Genomic DNA, 20,768 nt, shown 5'->3' with positions numbered 1-20,768 from the left:
GATACCAGGTCAAATTTGGAATCGTCTAAGGTAGCTGTTGTACACACAAGCGGCGGCCCCCTCGTTACCCCTCGCAACGCCTAGTCCTTCTTCATCGGCAGTATCGTCTCCTCGATGCCATCCTTGGTGATGATGAGCATCTGCAGGGCATCACCAACTTCAATGTGCCGCTCCACGGCGCCGTCAAAGGCGTCCTTGATGATGGTCTCGACCTGCGTCCGTGACAGCGGGTGGCGCTCACGCTCCTTGAGGTCGTGGCCGGTGCCGCTGCCCGGCACGTATTGGTTCTTGAAGTTGACCTGGTTGTCCAGGAAGGGCATGATGAGGCTGCCGGCGGCGCCGCCGGCACGGCACTGCTCCCGCTCGTAGCTGCCGACGGGGTCGTAAGAGTAGACGGCGCCCTTGCCCTCCTCGTCGAGGCCGCCGAGCATGGCGGTGACATAGTAGGGGAAGAAGCGCTTCTGGTAGAGGATGGTAGAGAGGCGCTTGGCGCAGGCGTTGAGGGTCATGGGCTTGCCGTGGCGGTAGCGGTAGATCTTGCAGATGGTGTCGAGCTGGTCTCGCAGAGCGGAGCCATCGGCAGCGAAGCCGCACACGGACAGGACTATCGTCGCGTCTTCCTGGGAGGCCGTCGTGCCGCCGATCCTGAAGACCTTGGGCGCCATGCGGGTGTTGATGCTGTAGCCGCTCGTGTGACGGGTGTCGCCAGCCATGATGGTGAAGTCGGCGCCGGCGATGCCCAGCGTCGAGCCGCCGTTGTCGGTGTAGCTGCGAGAGTGTCAGCGAGAGCTCAAATATTCGTAGGGGAACGCAGAGAAGTGACGCACGGGTTGAAGCGATGCTCCCTGGGCTCGCCATTGTGGTTCTGAGGGGCATCAGAGAAGGAGTAGTTGGGGCCGTTCATGACCGGGTTCTGGCTGAACATGGCGGCCATCTTGGCGGATCGGAGGCGCTCGTCGGCTCTTGACGGGAAATGTAAGGGCGACGGAGCTGTCGGATCGTGGTGCGATAGGGGATTTCGGACGACGTCGGCAGCGCTGCGTGGCTGGATGGGTTGGTTGATTGATTGATTGATTGACTGATGCAGTGATGATGGAGCTGAGGTCGGCCAGCCAGCAATGGAGCACCTTGCGCACGCGTCAGGCCTGCAGCCTTGCCCCGTAGCCGCTCCGAGCTGGCCTGGCCGGAGCCTGGGGCAGCTTGAAGGGGAGCTCCGGTGACTAAGCGAGATTTGGCGCCGGGCCAACCCCCGGCGGCGCACTCAGTTTGGGCGGTTGCGACTGGCTGCAGCGACTGCGCAGAGGAGCCTCGGCCTCGTGGCACCAGCACGGGCAGCAAGCAAGCAGCTCCTGAGACCTGGCCGCTGTTCCCCCATTATCGGCGACCACCAGCCGTCGTCGACCCAACAAATCCCCAACCGCACGGGTTGCATCTGCAAGGCCCTCATCCTTTTTGCCGAGGAGCCCTTTTGCTTCCCATTCATTTTGTTTCTGCCGGTTTTGTTGCGCGTTCATCGGACCCCTGATCCAGCGACCATGGCGAGCGACATCCGCGCAAAGGCGCTGCAGAAGATAGCTTCGCTGTCGGCGGCCAGTTCCACCACCTCGTTCGACCGCTCCGACCTTGACAAGCTGTGCCGGGCATGCCATGCGGGAGGCAGGGGGAGAGAGTACGCCCATGGAGGATACAGCGCGAAGCAAGCCGGCTCGCTGGGCCGCGTGCCCATGGTCAGTGTCAATGCCTTTCCGGGCGCATGCGCCTCAGGGGCCCGCGCATGATGAAGAGTCGAAGACTAACCTTGGTGTAGTCGATTCGCGAGTTCGAGGTCCTGCTGGCCCTGTGCAAGACGGCGCCCAGCATTCAATCGGCCCAGAGCGCGCAGAGGCTCTCGTTTCAGCTCATCCCTTACGTCCTCGAGGCGCACTCCCAAGTCTTCGTTCCGTCGCCCTTCTTCCGCCGCATCGAGCCGTCGCCGACCGAGTCCCTTTCCTTCCACACCACGGGCGCTCTGCTGGCCCTTGGCCTGAAGTTCGCCGACCTCAGGGAGACAGTCACGGACGGGATTTGGGCCTTCACCAACTCGTGCAGCCGGACCATCGAGTCGGTCATCTCCCCGCACGCCAGCGACCCCGAGAACCCGCCCATGAACGAGGCTGTCCGAACAGCCACTATCGCGCTTGCCCTGCTGGGTTTCTTGGATGCGGCTTCTGCCCAGGCCGATTTTTGGAAGGCTGGAGGCCGCCTGGGTCTCATACAGAAGATTAAGCAGCTCCTGTCTGAGCAATTCCTCGTCGCCGTGGAGACGGCCCTTTCGACCATCCGCAACACCCACAGCCAGGATCGCGAGGCGAAGGAATGGAAGAGGCTCCTTCGCCACTACGCTTTGGCGGGGAGGCCGCTCGGCGCGACGCTCCTGCAGCGCAGCTTCATGTGGCTGGTGCTTTCAAGCACCTCTCTCATGGTCGCCGACGGCCCGGCTTTGAGGAAGACCCACATCCTGGACCTGCTCATGTCGGGTGCAGGCACTGTTCAGCCCGAGGCTGGCCAGCTACTTGACGGCGATCTGCGCTCCATTGAGGTGTATGCGGGTATGGCTGTCGAGCAGATGGAGTACCTCGAGGCCGGTGCCGACTTTGTCCGTCTCGGCTCATCGCATCAGCAGAAGCTGGCCTTTGCCGTGAAGTCTGCAGCCCTGATCACGTATCTGAACTGCTCACTCCTCGACGAGGAGGCCGCGGATGGAGATGTGCTCATGACTTGGCTCCAAGAGACCCTCGAAGACGAGGTGCAGATGGCCGACCATGGCTTGGCCTCCGTCGTGCTTCGATGCTTGGCTTTAATCTGCCGTGTCTCGCCCGACTTCTCCGGTACTGTCAGCCGCATCTTGCCGCGGTTCCTTGTTCAAACTACACCGCACGGATCGACTGTTCGCGTGGCGTCGGACAGCCTGGCCTATGTTCTCAAGATGCTGTCCAAGGACGCCGTCATTAGCATCTTGTACACGCTTGGCAACGTTCTTAGTCCTGAGTTAGGGGGCGCTATCACCAACGGCCAAGTTAATGGCACGGCTGGCGGCGATGGGGTCGCAGGCGCGGTGTATGCTGGCCGCCCTTCAACTGGTAGCTCCATCTCTCTTCTGATGGACGGCGAGGAGGAGACGGCTATTGTGTACGGCAACATCGTGCATGCCATCTGCCGCATTGCAGCGGCGTGTGAGGATGAGAAAATCACGGCCCTGGCCCAGTCTATGCTCCTCCAGAAGCTCGACAAGGTCAACGCCAGTGTCGATGCCCAAGTCATCTCCGGGGCAGCAACTTTGGCGCTCCATGGCGGCCCGCTAGAGTTCCGAGCGCTGCTGAAGATGTACAGCAGGATATGCCACATTGGCGTCGTGGATGGGAAAGAGTTCTTGCTGGCTGCGGTATGTGTCCATATGCCAACTTGCTTCTCATGACGATGGGTGCTGACGTCTGCAGGTTATGAAAGCGAGGACGCACATATCGGCCAACCTGAAGCGCGACTCTCAGCTCTTTGACATCTACTGGGAGCACCTTGCGGATAGCATCATTTCTCTTGGTGACGCCGAGACATCCACTCATACCAAGGAATCCGACATGCAGCTCGTGGCGCAGGAGATTGGCGAGCTTCTGCGTCCACTGGCCGTCTTCATGGCCAGCAATGACCTCGCGTCTGAGCCTCTGGCTGACGAGGAGGCGTACTCAATGTTGAGAGACGCCTGGTTCAACATTGCCGTGCATGGTTTCACAGCCGGCACGGATCGCGCCAAGATTTACATGGCTGAGCTGCGCACCATTGCCATCCATTCCCCTGCGCTAGTCGCCGGCGAGCGAGGAGAACAGGTTGAGAGTGACATTGAGCTCAACACCGTCCTGCGACGCGGCAACAGCGGCGAACGAGAGGCCATGCAGAAGAAGCTCCTCACTGAGCTCATACCGTCCAAGGTAGCTGATATTAAGAACCTGAGCTACCGAAAAGTCATCTTCCTGCAAGCGGCGTATCTCGTCGAGACCCTGCGAGCCGAATCAGGCGACTGCACCAAGGTCCTCACCTACTTCCTCGAGCCGAGCATGCGCAAGATCGAGGTCAACAACACCATGGAGGGGATCGCATCTGCCGTCATCGACAAGTATCTCAAGAAGACTCTGGCAGGCAACGACCCCAACTTCTCGGCACAGTATGCTGCCACGCAACTTGCATCAATCTTTTGCCGGTGCTGCCATCGCATCGAGCGAGTGCAGCAGGCCGCGTTCAACAGCGCGGACCGTATCATCCGGGAAGTGCCCTCTGCTCTCTGTAACAGGACTCCGCTTTTTGCGCTCTTGGAGCTCCTCTCGCTCATGTGGTCGAGCTGCCTCGAGGCTGAGACCGACCTCTACACGCCTCGGTCCACCTTTTCCTCGTACCTTGGAAAGGTCACACTCGAGCTTTCTGATGACTACGAATTCCGGCGCTGGACTCTGGATATCCTGAACCGCAAGGCAAAGGCATGGGTTAACTCTGTCATCAACCTCGCTCCCTTGGATGTCAAGGGCCTGCTGCAGACATACCTATCTGAGCTTGACGACGACGGCGCGTACGGGCACATCTCGCTCGGCAGGTCCTTTGCTTTGGAGCTGGGATCCGTCATCCCCTTGACTAACAATCGCCTGCAATCGCTTGACCGAGTTGGAGACTGCAACATTAACACGGCATCTGATTTTGTCGCCCAGTACACGACACGTCAGGAGTACCGTTATGGCGAGGCGCTCCCGGACCGCGGCAACGAACTTATCAGCTTCATGACAATGAGCCGCAGGTCGTCGTTCGCACAGTCCTCCGTGATGGAGAGTGCGAATGCGTCCACCGCGCTGGCTCACGTCGAGGCACGCATCCTGAGCAAGAAGTCAACTCCCTTGGTGGAGGTGCGAGACATTCTCAGGCGCGCAGCTGCCTTGCTTTGCCGAAGTCGACGTGACGAGTCGGCCGTGGCGCGCTACCTTGTCAGCATCCCTTTTGCACTCTTCACCAAGCAATCTACCAAGCTGGGTGTGTCGCTTTGGCTCGGTGTCATGAATGAGAATCCACGACTGGAACCAAAAATGCTAACGAGCATCGCCCAACAATGGGAGTTCACAATCTCTCGCCGAGTCGGACTTTTCAGCCCTACTTTGACACACCCAGACCCCTTCTTCCTACGGGAAGAGTTTGCACCCAGTGAGCTTGAGGCCCTCGCGAAGAAACGACAGCAGGTGCATGACGTGCTTTCACCGCATACTCGCCTCTTGCAATTCTTCACCAGCCACTTCAATGCTACGCGCCTTGGCAGCCCCGACATTCAGAGAGTGTTCCTTCGCATGCTTGACCTAACAATGGATGCCCTCAAGGATGCCACGGCCCATCCCATGGCAAGAGAGGTGCGGTTCCACATCGTCCTGCTCGGACTGAAGGTCCTGCGTGCCAGCACCACCCTTGGGGCCGCTGCCCAGTGGCGACTTAAGGAGAAGATCCTCTCGGCAGGCCTCAGCTGGTTCAGGAACTCGCCCAGGTGGTCGTTTGGCAGCAACATCCTTCAGCTCAAGACTGAAGTCCGACTGATCTCAGACGTTCTCGCTGCCCTGAAGCTGGTGTCCTTTATTGGAGCGCACACCGTCGGCAATGTCACGTCCCTGCAGCCCAAAGAGCAGCTGCTTCAGCTGCTGTTGGAGAATGAACAAAACCGACTCAGTGTCTGGATCAACCCCTTGAACCACCATCATAGCGGTGCATTTTCGACGCATAACCCGTCAAAGAGCCACGTCGAGACTGCACTTCTTCCACTCGTACGTGTTGCGTGGTGGCAAGATCCTGCCATCGCAATTGAGCTTGCCACGAGGTTTCCCCATGCCCGCCTTCAAAGGGAGGTTAGGATGCTGCTTCTCAACATGCCTGAAAAGGCAGTGTCAGAGCCGGAGGCGCTGCCTCTCATATTTGGCGGCCATCTGCCAGACGATGTCAACTCACAGCTGAAGGCGAGTGACCCTGGAGACAACACTGGCCTTGCGCTAACCTCTTCGCAGTATCTCTTGTTCTGGGAGCCAATGAACCCGCTCACCGCCGTGACTCTATTCTTGCCGGCGTACAAGGACCACCCGTTCCTCATTCAATACGCAATGCGCGCGCTTGAAAGCCACTCTGTCGACATCACGTTCTTCTACGTCCCACAGATCGTGCAGACGCTCAGATATGACAATCTGGGATATGTCGAGCGGTACATCCTGGAAACTGCCCAATTCTCCCAGCTGTTTGCGCACCAGATCATCTGGAACATGAAGGCAAACATGTACAAGGACGACGACGCCCAGGTCCCAGACGAAATCAAGCCGACACTCGACTCTGTCATGGAGAAGATGGTGAACAGCTTCGCTGCCGAAGACAAGGAGTTTTACGAGCGAGAGTTCTCCTTCTTCGACGAAGTCACGGGCATTTCGGGCAAGCTGAAGCCGCTCATCAAGCGGCCGAAGCCGGAAAAGAAGCAAAAGATTGAGGAAGAGCTGCGCAAGATCAAGGTTGAGGTCGGCGTGTACCTCCCTAGTAACCCGGACGGCGTCGTCATCGGCATCGATCGCAAGTCTGGAAAGCCTCTGCAGAGTCACGCCAAGGCGCCTTACATGGCAACCTTCCGCATCAAGAAGACCATAGGCTCAACCGAAGACGCCAGGGAGGTGGTCGAGGAGGCCAGCAAGAAGGCGGAGGAGCCGCAGGAGAACACCGTCGAAGTCTGGCAGTCGGCCATCTTCAAGGTGGGCGACGACTGCAGACAGGACGTGCTGGCGCTGCAGATGATTGCTGCGTTCCGCGGCATCTTCCACAATGTCGGGCTGGACGTCTACGTCTTCCCGTATCGCGTCACCGCCACGGCCCCCGGCTGCGGCGTCATCGACGTGCTGCCCAACTCCATCTCCCGCGACATGCTCGGGCGCGAGGCCGTCAACGGGCTCTACGAGTACTTCGTCTCCAAGTACGGCAACGAGGACTCGCTCCGCTTCCAGCAGGCGCGCAACAACTTTGTCAAGTCGATGGCGGCCTACTCGGTCATCTCGTTCCTGCTGCAGTTCAAGGACCGCCACAACGGCAACATCATGATCGACGACGCGGGCCACATCCTGCACATCGACTTTGGCTTCTGCTTCGACATTGCGCCCGGCGGCATCAAGTTTGAGCGCGCGCCCTTCAAGCTCACGAGCGAGATGGTGGCCGTCATGGGCGGGTCCATGGACCACCAGAGCTTCAAGTGGTTCGAGGAGCTCTGCGTAAAGGCCTTCCTCGCCAGCAGGCAGTACTGCGAGAAGCTCAGCCAGATCGTCCTGCTCATGATGGACAGCGGCCTGCCGTGTTTCAAGCCCGAGAGCGTCAAGCACTTCCGCGAGAGGTTCGTCCTCGACAAGACGGAGCGCGAGGCCGCCACCTTTATGAAGGACCTCATCAAGAAGAGCTACTCGAGCTACAGCACAGGCGTCTACGACCAGTTCCAGCTGCTGACCAACGGGATCCCATACTAATTGGTATTCGCCCCTTTGCAATTGTCTTGTTTCTTTTTCACGTCCAGCCTATTCAGCGGCGTGGCGTGCACCGTTTGGGTGCCTTTTGTGTATTCATCAAGTCCGTACTTATACTGAAAAATACATATCGTACAACACAAATAATCAAGCATGCTACATGGAGGTATCTGGACGAGACACGAGGCAGACCCATTTCCATTCTGAACGCCGTTGCTCGCTGTTGCCAACAACCAACAGGTGTCATTGAACCGTAAGTGACATCATCACGTGGCCGACTGTTTGAGCATGTGCGTCGGCGCATTGTAGCTTGCGTAGTCGACGTGCACAAACGCCCGGTCGACAATGGGCACGGACTCGAGAAAGTACGTCAGCACCTCGCTAAGGTCGTGGCTGTCCTTGAGCGGCGTGATGGCCGACAGGACAATGTCCACCTCGACGAAGAGCTTGTCGCCCGCGTGGTAGGCGCGGAGGTTCTGGATCTGGCGGATGGCGGTGGCGAACCGCATGGTGAGGTACAGCAGGAGGTTGCGCTCGTCGGGCCGGGCGGAGAAGCCCGTCAGGTTGCGGACGTGGTGGGCCGAGGTCTGGCTCCAGGTGATGATGACGACGAAGGAGAGGAGCAGGCCGCCCGTCGCGTCGAGCCACCAGATCTTGCCGTAGAACCCAACTGCACGACGGGAGTTAGTGGGCGGACCAAGTCACCGCGGGGGACGCGGACTCACTGATTGGGAAGAGGATCGATCCGATGTTGAAGATGACGTCCGTTTTGGCATCCTCGGCCCTGTGGTGGAAGCATGTGAGATGACGCACAAGGTAGGGCGGGAACGCTGAAGGTGTGGGACGGGGACCTACAAGGCGCGGACGCTCGAGTTTTTGACGACGCGACACCAGACCCAACATGCGCCCTTGATGACAATGGTGCTGATCATGATGATGATGGCAGGGAGCCCGAGCTGCAGGATCTCATGCTCTGGCCGTGCCAGGCGCTGTATACACTCCAAGCCAACCTGTACAAACGACGTGACCATGATGACCGAGAACACCAGCACGCCTACAGGCTCCAGGCTGCGTGAACAAACATCAGCATGGAACGGACCGAGTCTGTTTCTTGCGAGCTGCACTTACCGACGACGCCCGACGGGATACTGATGCTGGTCCTTGTGACCTGTTGAGATGAGTCGCGTCGTGGTCCAGACAATGGCTGTGCTGAGAAAGTCGAGCACCCCGTCGACAAGACTGGCAAGGACGGACATGGATGGGACGGACACAATGACGGCAATTTTTCCCACGAGAAGAATGACGTTGGCGACCAGATTTACCCAGATGGCCAAGGTCACGACGGGGTCGTCGCTGTCGATTTCGGCATCCTCCAGCCATGGGAGATACGGCCGTGGCCCTGCCTCACCGACCGCTGATGGTAAGGCGGGAGACTCGAGAGGCTCATCGTCCATGTGCTTGAGGAGCGGGAGGGATTCTGATGACCGGAAGATGTCCTTTGGCGTGCGCTTCTGCGGCAAGGACGGCTTCGAGCCGCTCGGGCTGGTGCTCCCCGTGTTGCCATTAGACGCCGGAGTAATGGAGCCGTACGACCCAGGGCCGGGCCCGTTCAGGTCAAGGGAGGCAGACGCGGACTGGGACAAGCTGGGCTCCTCGCTGATGGTGGCGGGCACGTCGACGGGCCGGAAGGCAGACGCTTCCAACTCGGCGTTGTACTCGTTGAGCAGGTCGTGCGGGATTGACGAGTCCAGCAGGCAATCGATGTACATGTATTGCTGGATAAGCTCGTTGGTCCGCTCGTAGTACTCGCGACTTTTGAGACACGACATCAGTCCTGGAATCATGGCAAGGGGAGAAGCGCCAAAGGATGACGACGGGCTGTCTTACAGCGGCTTCTTCATGGCCTCGAGCTCATCCTCCTGCTTCCAGTAGCGCTCCCAGCGATACCGCGGGTTGCTTTTGCCAATGAGGTTCATGCTTCGCACCTGGGGACCCCTGAGGACCTGTCCGAGGCGAGTCTCGTCCCTCAGGAGCCTTTCGATGTCATCCTCCTCATGGCGCGCCCAGGACGCCTCCTCATCGTCTGAACTCAGGCGGTGCACGGGCGGCGGCCAGGAGCCACCCCCACTGAGCCTCTGCTGCGAGCGGCTTCGGATGAGAGAAGCCAGAGTGCCGGTGCGGGTGGCCAGCGGGTAGTGGTGATGGCTATCATCCAGGGAGAGCAGCGAGGGCCTGCGAAGAGGGCGGCCTCGCTGGCTTGGCGAACTCATTCCCGACGTCGACGGCCTCGGCGACGAATGCGGCGCGGCTTGGATGCCGAGTCGGCGACGGCGACGGCGCCGGCAGAGAGAATGACGGCCGGAGACCCTCTGGCGACCCAGCAAGCGGCGTGACGCAGGTGAACAATGACGGCCGGATGTCGACACCAAGACAATGGAAGAAGGTCGGCCACAGCCATCGTCGCGGGCGTGGTGGGCGGTCCTCTGGTTTTCTTGGTGGGGCTGAAGCTAAAGCTGCTGCCGCCGAACGACTCCGTGGCATGGCTTGGAGCTAAATCGGGTTGAAGGGCATTGCGCCACAACTCTCTAACAAACGCGGTCGGAGGCCTGTGCGCGGCGCACCCGCTGACGATGGAGCGCTTCCATGGATAGGGTCCATGGATGCCAGCGGTGATGTCCCCGCAACGACAATGCGCAGTGTCAAGCGCCGCTTTGCAAGCGATGACACCCCCGGTGATTGCTGCTTGGCGTCGCAATGTCGACGGTGACGATGCGGCGCCTCCGTCCGTGCAAGGGCAGGGCAGGCAGGCCGCTCTCTGCCGGCTCGGCACCTGATCCAATGCTTGCACGTCATTTGCTGTTGATGTCGAGCGCAGCTGCGGGCGGCATGCGGGCCACTCGCAGGTGACGGAAGCGTCTGCATGTGCGACGCCATCGTTGCCGTGCCGAGGGGCCCCAAGCGGGGAGGAACCTTTTATCATGCCTTGCAGCAGCAGCAGCAGCAGGAGCAACTGCAACAGTCGGTGTCGTCGGCCGGTCGCGACAGCTGCAAGCAAGCAAGCAAGGCTCTCTCTGCTGCGCTGCATCTGCCGTTGCGGGTAGATCTGCCGAGAGAGCCCTCTCCCAGTCTCCATCTGCCTCACCATGGCACGCCACTCACTCCCTGCCGGCCTTGGACCACGCACGGCCTGGTTCGAGCTCCTGATCGGCGTCTTGATACAATATTCTCCGCCTGGCCCTGGTGTTGTCTGTGCATAATGACGGCGCGTCGCCGACGTCGCAAGCCTTTCCTCGCCAAGGATCCTGGTGAGTGCCGCGGCACGCATGTCACGGCGAGTCAGTGTCGTCGCGATGGGAAGAGACGCTTGATTAGATTCGACGGCTTGCTGAGGGGTCGGGTTGGGCAAGTCGCAGGCAAATGGACCGAGAATTGCACGATCATGCGTCCCTCATAAGTGCGAGCATTCGCTCCTCAACGATGTCGGGTGTGGACTTGCCAATTGCCCACCCTGGCACTTTCCCCTGCTGCAACGCGGTAACGTGCTTCGTACCATCGCTCTGCAACGCTCTTTCCCGCGTCCCCCTTTGTGCCTGCCTTGGTCCTGTTGTTACCCAGGCTTGCTGGCTGCCTCAGGTATCTCCAACCGGACACCTTACCCTACGTACGTATGTACATGTCTTCACCATGACCGGCCGTCATCGGCCTGCAGGTGATTGCCGTTCGAATCCAACCACAAATACTCCGCCTGAAATGCTTCAACCATTGCCTATCGTTTCATGCCGCCGGAGTGTGTACGTAAGGGCAACAACCGGCAGGCAGCCCGGGACCTTACTCAGAAACCGACATGGCATCTTCGCTTGGCATCGAAACGAGCTGGTGCTGCAACCTGACAATAGTCGGTTGGGTTCGTGAGTGCCAAGGAGCGAACCGTTCAGCGGCAAGCCTCGCTGGTGGTCCACCTCTTGTGACTGGAGCTCTATGGGCAGGCCCCAGCCAGGCGACGTGCGTACGAAGTATGACACAAATGCATTGCATCTTTACATCAGTAACCGTTTGCTCTAGCTTGCAGCATCCACGCGATCCGACCAGGCTTTTCATCACAGGCGCGCTGCTCCTCGGCCACCTCGTGCAGCTTTGGACCGACTGTTGCCTTGGCGCCGCACCTCGACGCCGCCGCAAGCGTCTAGAAGTGCTCGTCGAAGCTCCACGGGCGCAGCGCGGGTCTCGGATGGGTCGACCGCATCCGCATGCTGCTGCATACGAGGACATGCCTCCGCCCGAAAGCCCACTGGTAGGAAAAATCATTCCAGAGCGCCGTTCACAGCAGGTGGGGAGTCTGTGGGCTGGCGAAAACCCTTTGCGGGGATGGCGAGATGATTCGGCGCGATGTGTTCTCGCCTGCCAGGCCTTATGCTTAACAAGAGACTCACGGCAGCGGTTCTCTACTGTACAATCCATTTGTGCAGCCCCAAAACCTGTCTCGGCGCGCCGAACATCGGTAGCCCCGGCGTTCCACTGCGCCCGTACCCAGCACATTGTGTCATGCAGCTCACCATGGAGCTCACCACAAGAAATGGTACGAGGTACAGCTCTGAGTACGGACGATTCGGGCGCAGGCCAAGCTGTTGCTGTGGGACTTGGCAACTGCTCCCTGACGGGGCGAATCCCCATGACGAAGCACGTTCTCGTTTGCGGTCCCGAACCCTGCGGTCCCTGCAAGGGTTGTGGGAAAAGGGGCACCGTGGTGGAGAGCGGCCCCCCTTGTGGAGCTGTGAACACGACCGGCACGACGGAAGAAAGCTTGTCAGCCGCTGATCACGCTGCGCAGCTCTCCAGGGGACGACGGATGCTGCCAACGCAAGACGACAAGATCTGCTGACGACAGGCAGCAGCTCGGGGCTCGGCCGCCAGGCACCCCAAGATTCCCGATTAACGACATGACGATGCCGCGGCGCTTGATCGATCGATACCTCCCTGTGCTTGTGTCCTTGCCGGGACGACCACTGGCATGCGACTCACAAGTCGCACGTTCCCGCCGGTGCAGCCGCTGTGGCCCATTGTTGCCCTGTGCGCCGGCACCATCAAAGACAAGCCCGGCCCGGCCGACCTTGGGACACGCGGTGAAGGGCTGGCAAGTACCTTGGCAGTACGAAGAGGGGACTTGCTGCAGCGGCTCCGTGACGACATCGGGCAGAGCCAAAAATACCACCTCTATCGCTGACCTACCTCCTCCGCCTTTGACGCTGAGTATGGCACGGGGGGACCGCACGTATTCTCAATGACGCCCGCGGCCCTATGCCTCACACCGCGCTCTTGTTTTTCACGGCAAGGCGCAGATGGAGGGGAGCGACCAGACGGACCGTTAACTCTTGAATTCCATGTCGACAAGAAGGCCTTCCTGTGTCGCATCGTCACCTCTTGGGACGTTACCGTCTGTGGTAAAGCTTCCCGCAGGCGTCGCCGCGCTACATGGGGGCCCTTGACCAAAGCGCCGGCATTCCGTGCCTGTCCGAACCAGAAAATTATTTCATCGATGCGGTGCTCGCAGGCGATCAAGGGGACGCAAATCCAACGGCTTTGTTTTGCCACCTCAGAGGGGCGACAAGCACCCGCGACGACTGAGGCGGGAGCATGAGATAACGCAGCAATGGTCAGATGGCTGTCACGCCGTTGCGGCACCCTCCCTTCCACTTTCAATCTACCTCGGACGGTCGAGCTCCAGCACATGGCGATCGTCATGCTCCTGGATCTCCAGCGAGATGCAGCATGCACATCAGTTATTTACCGTGACATGCTAAAATGTACTAGTAAACCAAACAAGACTCGGATGAAGCGCCGGTGGACGCGACGTCAACGAGCAGGGGCTTGCGGCGCGGTCGATGCGAGCGGCATCGTACGCATGCAAGCCGCCGCCACCCATCCGAACAAGCAAGCCATGGCCGGCCATCAAGGAGCGAGGCGTGCCCACTCACCCACCATCATCCGCATCCACCGCGGCGGCATGGCGGCCACACCAACAACAGTCTTCGCCGCAGTCGCCAGTCGTCGGGGCTGGCTTCCACTACTATCGCCCGTCCTCGGCAAGCTCCAAGCGCCCACAGCACCCACAGCACCCGGGCAAGCTAGGCCCGCCGATGGGCCTCCCGTCGGCCGCCTTTGTTCAGCTCAGCTCCTGTTGCGCCGTCGTCGTGCGACGAGCGCGGTGCGCGGTGCGAGGTCCTGGGCGCCTGCACAAAGTTCAGAGTGCTTGTAGCTTCGAGGTTCCTTGGCTGTGCCACAGGCCCGGCAGTGCCACCCTGCCTCCTTCACGCGGCCGGCCAGAGCGGAAAGCGAGGATCAACAATGGTGGCCGGTCTTGTTTAGCCGGAGTTCCTGGATGGCGGGCGACGTGTTCACTGGCAGGCACATGAATGGCGAGAAAAAAAAAATATGCACACGCGGCGCCGTCCAATGCCCGCACATCCACCGCCATCGCCGTCTGCAGGCAGGCCATGCTGCGTCTGGACCGAGCGGTGCGGGCACCCTGGCGGCCGGGACTGGCGACTGGCAAGGGCAAGGGTGCAAGTGCGGGACAGGGTGCAACAAAAAAAGGAGTGAGTGGTGACGGCGTTGCATCTGGGATGGTTGCCGTTCGCCCTCGTTGTCATCGTCTGCATTGTGAGGAAGCGCTCATTGAGATGATTACCAGCCAGCTGCCTCCCTCGGTGCGGTGGCGCACCCGCAAGGCAGGTTATGCGTCGCAGTGGTGATGCGAGTCCTTGGGATTGAGCAGAATCTCCGTGTGCTATTTTCCCATCAGAACTCAATATTCCGGCTTGGCCGTACTGGCTATACCAGGGGGCTAGTGAGGCGCAAAGCAATGCTCGACTGGGCCGCCGATGGATCAGGACCCGTCCAGATCGGCCCAGCAAGGCACCACTAACCTAATGGCAGGGAAGGGGGAAGGGACGGGGACTTGGGGCACTTGGGGGACCGCCATGATTGCATGACCACCAGCGTGACTGGTGCTGATGAGCGAGTGGAGGATGGGATGGAGCTGGAGAGGCCCGGGCTAGCCGGGGGGGCTGGCCGTGGGTGGCGGTGCCGCTGGTGGTTGCGGGCAGAGCAAGCAGAGGTCGTGTTCGCGCACTCACTCACTCAGGCAGCCCGGGTCGGGTTACCCACCTACGTGCGCGGGCGCCCACCAGCCGCAGCCCAGCCATGGAGCCATCCACGGATGGGGCCCGGACGGAGCCAGCCAGAGAGAGCCAGAGGGCCGGCCAGCCAGCCAGCGGCACCGGCTTCAGCACCACCCAAGCATCCAAGGTACCTACTGTACCTGCCCCTATGGAGCACCGGGCACCAGCGCCAGCACCCGAGCTGCACCGCCAGTAATAATAGCGACCAACCAGCCCGGCCCGGGCTACCTGAACGCCTGCGCCGGCGGCCATCAGCAGGGCTTGTCCGCCGCCTGCCCGCCTCGCCCCCAGGTACCCCGTACTGAGAAGCCAGCAAAGGCTGGCCACCCCCTCCCGCTCTCCTCCTCGACCAGGCTGGGCTGCGAGACTCTCCTCCTCGTCTCCTTCTCATCACACATCACAGCATCCTGACCTCCTCGCCAGCTCGCTCCGTGTCGAGGCCAACGATGCCGCTCCCGCCGCAGCTCACCTAACGCTCGTTCCTACCCAACCGTGTTGCTTGACCAAAGGCTCGGACCGGCGTCTGTACTGTGCTCGTCTCGCTGCAGCCGACCGGGATCTGCTGCCCATCCGCCTGCCTGCCTGCCGACAGACGCAGACCGTTGTACTTGTGGACAGTACGGTACACGTACTCGTACCGCTGGCCCTCGGTTTCACCCCCTCGTTCGCTCGCACGCACGCACGCTCGCTCGCTCGACCTTTTGCCTGTCCAGCCCCATCCGATACCTCCACCCGTCTCTCCCCTTCACGCAATTGCTGTCGGGCTGCTGCCGTTTCTTTCGCTTGCTCCGCTCCGCTCCTACCCTCTCTCTCTCTCTCGTTCTGCGGCGGCCAGATCACCAACGGCCACGACCACGACCACGACAACGGCCACGGGCAACGACTGCGCTGAGCCCAAAAGCTTAAGCCCGGATTCCGATTGTCCCTTGCTGCGGACCGGTCCTGAGCCCGACCGCCACCGCTCGTGTCGCCCCTGCGTCGCCTTCCTTTTGGAGATTATTGTGAGTGCGTCTTAGAGCATTCTCCATTCCTTTCTCGCCCGCCAGCGACTACATGCCTGCCACGTCCGGCCAACCGCCAGGTTTCAGGTCTCACAGCCAGACCAAAGCAAATCGCTTCCGTCGCCGCTCAACCCATTTGCATTCCCGCCATTACAAGCGGCTCATTGTTAACGTCCTTTGCCTACAGGCTGTCCGGTGCTAGCGTCTTGTCTCTTGCTTCCCGCCTCTGGCCCAAGCCGCCCACCCCCCCGACCGGACCGACGACGGCTCGCTCGCTGCCTCTGCCCGTCCGTCATTGCACAACCGTCGCAAGCATCTCGTATCGCCCCTCCGAGGCCGTGCTTCGCAAGCACCTAACAACAATCAACCCTCGGCACAGCAACACATACGCGGACCCGGGACACGACTCGACCTCTTTTCACCTCGCATTTCGGTCCCGACGAACGCCTGGCCAAGCCACGCTCGACAGGCGGTCTACATGCCTAGATTCTCGGTCGCCTTTTCCCGGCGCAAGTCCGCCGCCGACGAGTTCGAACATGTGCCCATAACGACACCTGAGCAGCACTCGTTTCGCGTCATCGAACGCAAGGATGTTGCCAACAGCCGGACCTTTGACGGCGGAGCCAGGATGGCCCGCGCCTCGGCCAATGTGACCCCGAAGCCCAACTATCTGGACCTCAACGCCGAGGAAAACATGTTTGCTGACCTGAAAACAAATCGGTAAGTCGACGCCGTCTGCCATGCCCCTGCCTCGCAGGTCTAGTCTATAGTTTTGCTGACGGAACGATGCCTGCAGTGGCAGCGGCCTTTCCAACACGACGAATGCCACCTCGACCGACAACTCGTCACGCCATAGCAACGCTTCAACGGCGCCTTCGTCAACAGACTTTGCTGGAGGCAGCGGGCACGACGACTATCGCCACTCCGTGAAGCCACCCCCACTGCAACGGCCTCCACAGTCACAGCCCCAGGAGTCTCCGGGCCGTGGGAGCATCAAGTCCAGCTTCCTGGACCGAGCCACCCGCACATTCTCCTTTGGCGGGCAGAAGAAGCATACGATCCCCCCACCCAAAGAGTCGTCACCTATTCCCGACGTGCCCCCGATACTCACCTTTCAGGGCGGGGAGGACCTCGGAAACAGGTCAAGGGGCCTGACCGCATCGTCGGTGAGTACTGCGACACCGACTCAGCAGGAACAGTCCGCACTGGATTTGGGTGCGGATTTTGGTTCTATGATGCCATCCTTCGACAAAAGAGCGAGCATGGCGACACTGAAGAATGATGCCTTTATCGAGCCCCGGTCTCTCACGGGAGTTCGACACATCCAGCAAACCCCTACAAGCCCAGACACTTTCCAGCCGTCGGAGCCGCTGCTGAGCGGGCAGAGCAGCCTGAGCGAGTCGGATACCGCGCCCAATGCCTACGATACGCCGCCGCCTCCCGTGCCTCGCCACCAGACCCCTGGCTCCTTCAAATACGCGAACCGCACGTCAGATGTGGTGGAGGATGAAGATGCTAAGCTCCTGAGAGACTCGGTTACGGCGATGAAGTCTTTGGCGGCGGAGGAGCAGCGGAACGAGGCCCACGAACCCCGCGGCTATCGGTATAGACGTGAGGAAGATACATTCGCTTCAACCCAGCATCGCACCATCGCCTCTACATTCAGCAAGGAGGACAACATGTTCGAGGGGAACGCATCTCGGTTTTCCCGTCCATCTCAACCGTACACTCCTCGGTCGGCCAACAACCAGGCACCCCAGAACAAGGTCATGACTCCCGCAGAATTTGAAAAGTATCGACAGGACAAGGAACGAAGCTCGAATGACAAGGCGGCCGTCTCCGCCGCAAAGGAGGCAGACGACGAAGACGAGATCAACTACGACGACGACGAGGATGAGCAAGAAAAGTCGAAGCAGCAGGCAAAGCAACGGAGGAAGCAAGAAGCGCACATGGCTGTCTACCGGCAGCAGATGATGAAGGTCACCGGAGAGCCCGCTCCCAGCACGCCCATTCAGCGAACCGGACGCCCGGGCCTGCTGCCATCGTCGAGCGCGCCGCAGCTCAGCCAGATGAAGGCGCCTTCGCCGGACCCAATCATCGGAGTTACCGACGAGGATGATGACGAAGATGTGCCGCTTGGCATTCTGCAAGCCCACGGGTTTCCGAGCAGGAACCGGCCGCCAACAAGGCTGAGCCAGATGCCTTCAAACTCCCACCTGCGCTCGTCGTCCCAAGGGCCGCCCCCTGGCCGCCCGGCGTCCGTCGTGACAGACTCTCGTCGACATTCGGTCCTCCCGGCATTCGCCAGGAACCTGCCACAGGATCCGTTCGTCGGGGCTAGCATCGCCCAGCCGGCCGTGAGGGAATCCCTTGCGTTCGGAGGCGATGCGGGGCAATCCCCGAGGCTGCAGGTGCCGACGCCTCCCGGGGGGCTCGTGGGCGTCATCGCGAGCGAAGAGCGCTCGAGAGCCATGCGCCGCGGTAGCCCCAGCATCGACCCTCATCAAATGGCCGCCATGAACGGGCCGCAAGGCCCGGCTTTCGACCCGGTCGCTGGCATCCCCCCGCACATGATGTACAACGGCATGCCCCAGACGCCTCAGCCGATGCTCACGCCCGGCGACCAGGCGCAGATCCAAATGACGCAGCAGATGCAGCAGTTCATGCAGATGCAAATGCAGTTTATGCAGATGATGGCGGTAAACCAGAACGGTGGGGGGTCCCCGATGCAGCCGCCGATGCAGCATCAAATGCTGCAGCCCGGGCAGCAGCCCATGTTCGGCGGGCCGTTGCCGTACAACCAGTCCATGGTGGATCTGCCGTCCCGACACTCGATGATGGCCGAGCCGATGCCGAACATGATGGAGCAGCGCCGGATGGATTACGGGATGCGGACGATGAGCATGGTGCAGCCCAGTTCCGCATCTTTCATGCAACCGCCGCCGCCACGACACGGTGCCCCGTCCATCCGCGGCTCCATGGCTGGATACACGCCCTCGATTGCTCCTTCGGAGCGCAGCAACATTGGCCTGCCCGGCCGCTACCGGCCGGTGTCCGTGGCCCCGGCGTCGCCTGCCCTGGACGAGGCCCCGAGACCGATGACCATGTCCGGGGGCCTCTCGAGCTGGAGCGACGACAAGAGCAAGTCAACGGTGAAGGCGGTTCCCAAGGAGGAGCAGAACACCGGGGGCGACGACGACGACGACGAGCAAGGCTGGGAGGAGATGAGGGCCAAGCGCGACAAGAAGCGATCGATATGGAAGAGCAAAAAGAATTTCTTTGGCGACCTGGCGCTGTGAGTCAGAATGACGGCTGGCGAAGGCGCGTCACGCCTGGTGGTGAAGTCTGAGTGGCTCATTGCTTGCATCATTGTTCATCTTTCTGAGTATCATTTACCCCTTTAGTTTCCTCTCCTTGTCTTCATTGGGCTTCTGTATTTTTCTTGGGGATATTCTGGCAGCCACGCCCGAGAGTTTCACCACCATCTCCAGCTAGATATCTGATTTCGACTTTGGGCGTCAGCAGGCACATATTGCAATGGGAAACTTTGGTCGCCCCAGGATGGACCGCGCGCTGCGGACGATAGATAGACATGGCTATACGTGCTAATTGACTAATTGGATGATGGATGCTGGCTGTCGACTGTGCTTTGACTGTGTCGCTTGGAGCTTCGAGTTTCACCCCTGGTACCCCGGGATGCATGGTGACAAATGAGGCCGATGCCAACGTTGCGAGGTGCGTCGCCGTACGTACTATATATGCAGTGCACGCGCATGCGTGTCTTGGCTCAGCTGGGCTCGAAAGAGGTAGCAACGTCTACGTGCTGTGCGATGCTACTATATCTCATATTCCAGTTCTATTCAAAAGAAACTATTGTTGTCTGAGATTTCCCTTTAGCCCTCAATCTTGCCACCTGCCCACTCCTTCCGCTTGACGCCCATCTCGACGGCGGCCAGGCCCCAGTCCTCACCGTGGTTGTGGCCCTTGCCGTCGACGCCGGCGCGCGCCTTGGCCTGGTCGTCGTTGAGGACGGTGAGGACGCCGAAGATGACGGGGACGCCCGTGTCGAGCTGGACGCGCATCAGGCCCTGGGTGGTGGCGTCGGCAATGTACTCGAAGTGCATCGTCTCGCCCTTGATGAGCACGCCGACGGCGATGATTGCGTCGAAGGGGCCCGAGGCGGCGCCGCTGGGGAGGGAGGCCAGGTCGGTGGTGGAGGAGGCGAGGAGGTCGGTCGCGGAGGGGCCGCCCGTGGAGGAAGACTGGATCTGCGAGGCGGAGAAGAGGCTGGTGGGCGACGGCGGGGAGTTAGTGAGCATCCTATGCAAAAACGGTCGTCACGCAGGTAGAATGAGGAGGAGGAGGGCCTGCGGCTCGGCTCTCGCCCCCCGGGGGGGGGGGGGGGGGGGGGGGAGGGGAGGGGACCACAGCAGCGGGGAGAGCGGGAGAGGCACAACGCACCGCTGGACGGCAAAGGGAAGCTCCCACGAGCCCGGGCAGGACTGCACGACGACGTTGGACTCCTTGACGCCGCACTCGAGGAGCTTGGCCTTTGCGCCGGCGACGAGGGGGTCGATGATGGTCGAGTTCCAGCGCGCGTGGACGATGGCGACGCGCAGGCCGGAGCCGTCGTGCTGCTGCGGGGTCGGGCCCTTGAGGGAGGACATGCTGGGCGGCGGTGTAGGAGTAATTCGTGTGCGGGAGGGTGAATTGAGCTGGGGGTTTAGGAGGAGAGCTGTGGTGGAGGTGGTGGTTGTTGAGTGCTGGTAGATGGATCTTCAGCAAGGGAGGCGGCCGACGATGGCGGGGCTGGTTGACGAACGCGGCGGGGCAGCTGTGCACCTGGGCTTGCAAGCCCGAGTTTCACGCCTTTCGGGGTCCTGGAGCCCGTGGGCGGCACGTCATGCTCCACTGCTGACTACCGAATTGTTGCGAGATGCCCCCCAATGCGGTCACGAGCTTCTTTCAGGGTCCTCGGTAATAATGGAAGGCACGACAGGTTCGCACCTGTCTGCAAGCACAGAACCCGGATATCAGGAAGCTCACCAGTTGCT

General features: G+C 60.7%; 5 protein-coding genes across 5 annotated transcripts; 2 read left to right on the top strand and 3 right to left on the bottom strand.

Annotated features, from left to right (window-relative positions):
* Window positions 1-80: 80 nt before the first annotated feature.
* Window positions 81-934, bottom strand: PLICBS_007147 (proteasome subunit beta type-6; the record flags this gene model as incomplete). Its single annotated transcript, XM_018320558.2, has 2 exons — window positions 81-768; window positions 828-934. The coding sequence occupies 2 exons, from the start codon at window positions 932-934 to the stop codon at window positions 81-83; spliced, it is 795 nt and encodes a 264-aa protein (XP_018180455.2).
* Window positions 935-1,535: 601 nt separating this feature from the next.
* On the top strand, window positions 1,536-7,538 carry PLICBS_007146 (phosphatidylinositol-4-kinase; the record flags this gene model as incomplete). Its single annotated transcript, XM_018320557.2, has 3 exons — window positions 1,536-1,727; window positions 1,808-3,421; window positions 3,477-7,538. 3 exons carry the CDS (start codon window positions 1,536-1,538, stop codon window positions 7,536-7,538), a joined length of 5,868 nt encoding a protein of 1,955 aa, XP_018180454.2.
* A 263-nt stretch (window positions 7,539-7,801) lies between these two features.
* On the bottom strand, window positions 7,802-9,805 carry PLICBS_007145 (uncharacterized protein; the record flags this gene model as incomplete). The annotated part of the gene is made up of 5 exons (XM_018320556.2): window positions 7,802-8,205; window positions 8,261-8,319; window positions 8,391-8,603; window positions 8,664-9,347; window positions 9,423-9,805. The coding sequence occupies 5 exons, from the start codon at window positions 9,803-9,805 to the stop codon at window positions 7,802-7,804; spliced, it is 1,743 nt and encodes a 580-aa protein (XP_018180453.2).
* A 6,387-nt stretch (window positions 9,806-16,192) lies between these two features.
* Window positions 16,193-19,013, top strand: PLICBS_007144 (uncharacterized protein; the record flags this gene model as incomplete). The annotated part of the gene is made up of 2 exons (XM_018320554.2): window positions 16,193-16,434; window positions 16,511-19,013. 2 exons carry the CDS (start codon window positions 16,193-16,195, stop codon window positions 19,011-19,013), a joined length of 2,745 nt encoding a protein of 914 aa, XP_018180451.1.
* A 594-nt stretch (window positions 19,014-19,607) lies between these two features.
* PLICBS_007143 (uncharacterized protein) lies at window positions 19,608-20,381 on the bottom strand (the record flags this gene model as incomplete). Its single annotated transcript, XM_065601117.1, has 2 exons — window positions 19,608-20,001; window positions 20,176-20,381. The coding sequence occupies 2 exons, from the start codon at window positions 20,379-20,381 to the stop codon at window positions 19,608-19,610; spliced, it is 600 nt and encodes a 199-aa protein (XP_065457189.1).
* Between the last annotated feature and the right edge of the window lie 387 nt (window positions 20,382-20,768).

The sequence above is a fragment of the Purpureocillium lilacinum genome (genome assembly GCF_023168085.1).
Source record: "Purpureocillium lilacinum CBS 284.36 DNA, scaffold_5, whole genome shotgun sequence".
NCBI lineage: Eukaryota > Fungi > Ascomycota > Sordariomycetes > Hypocreales > Ophiocordycipitaceae > Purpureocillium > Purpureocillium lilacinum.
This window is presented reverse-complemented; position numbering and strand designations above follow the sequence as displayed.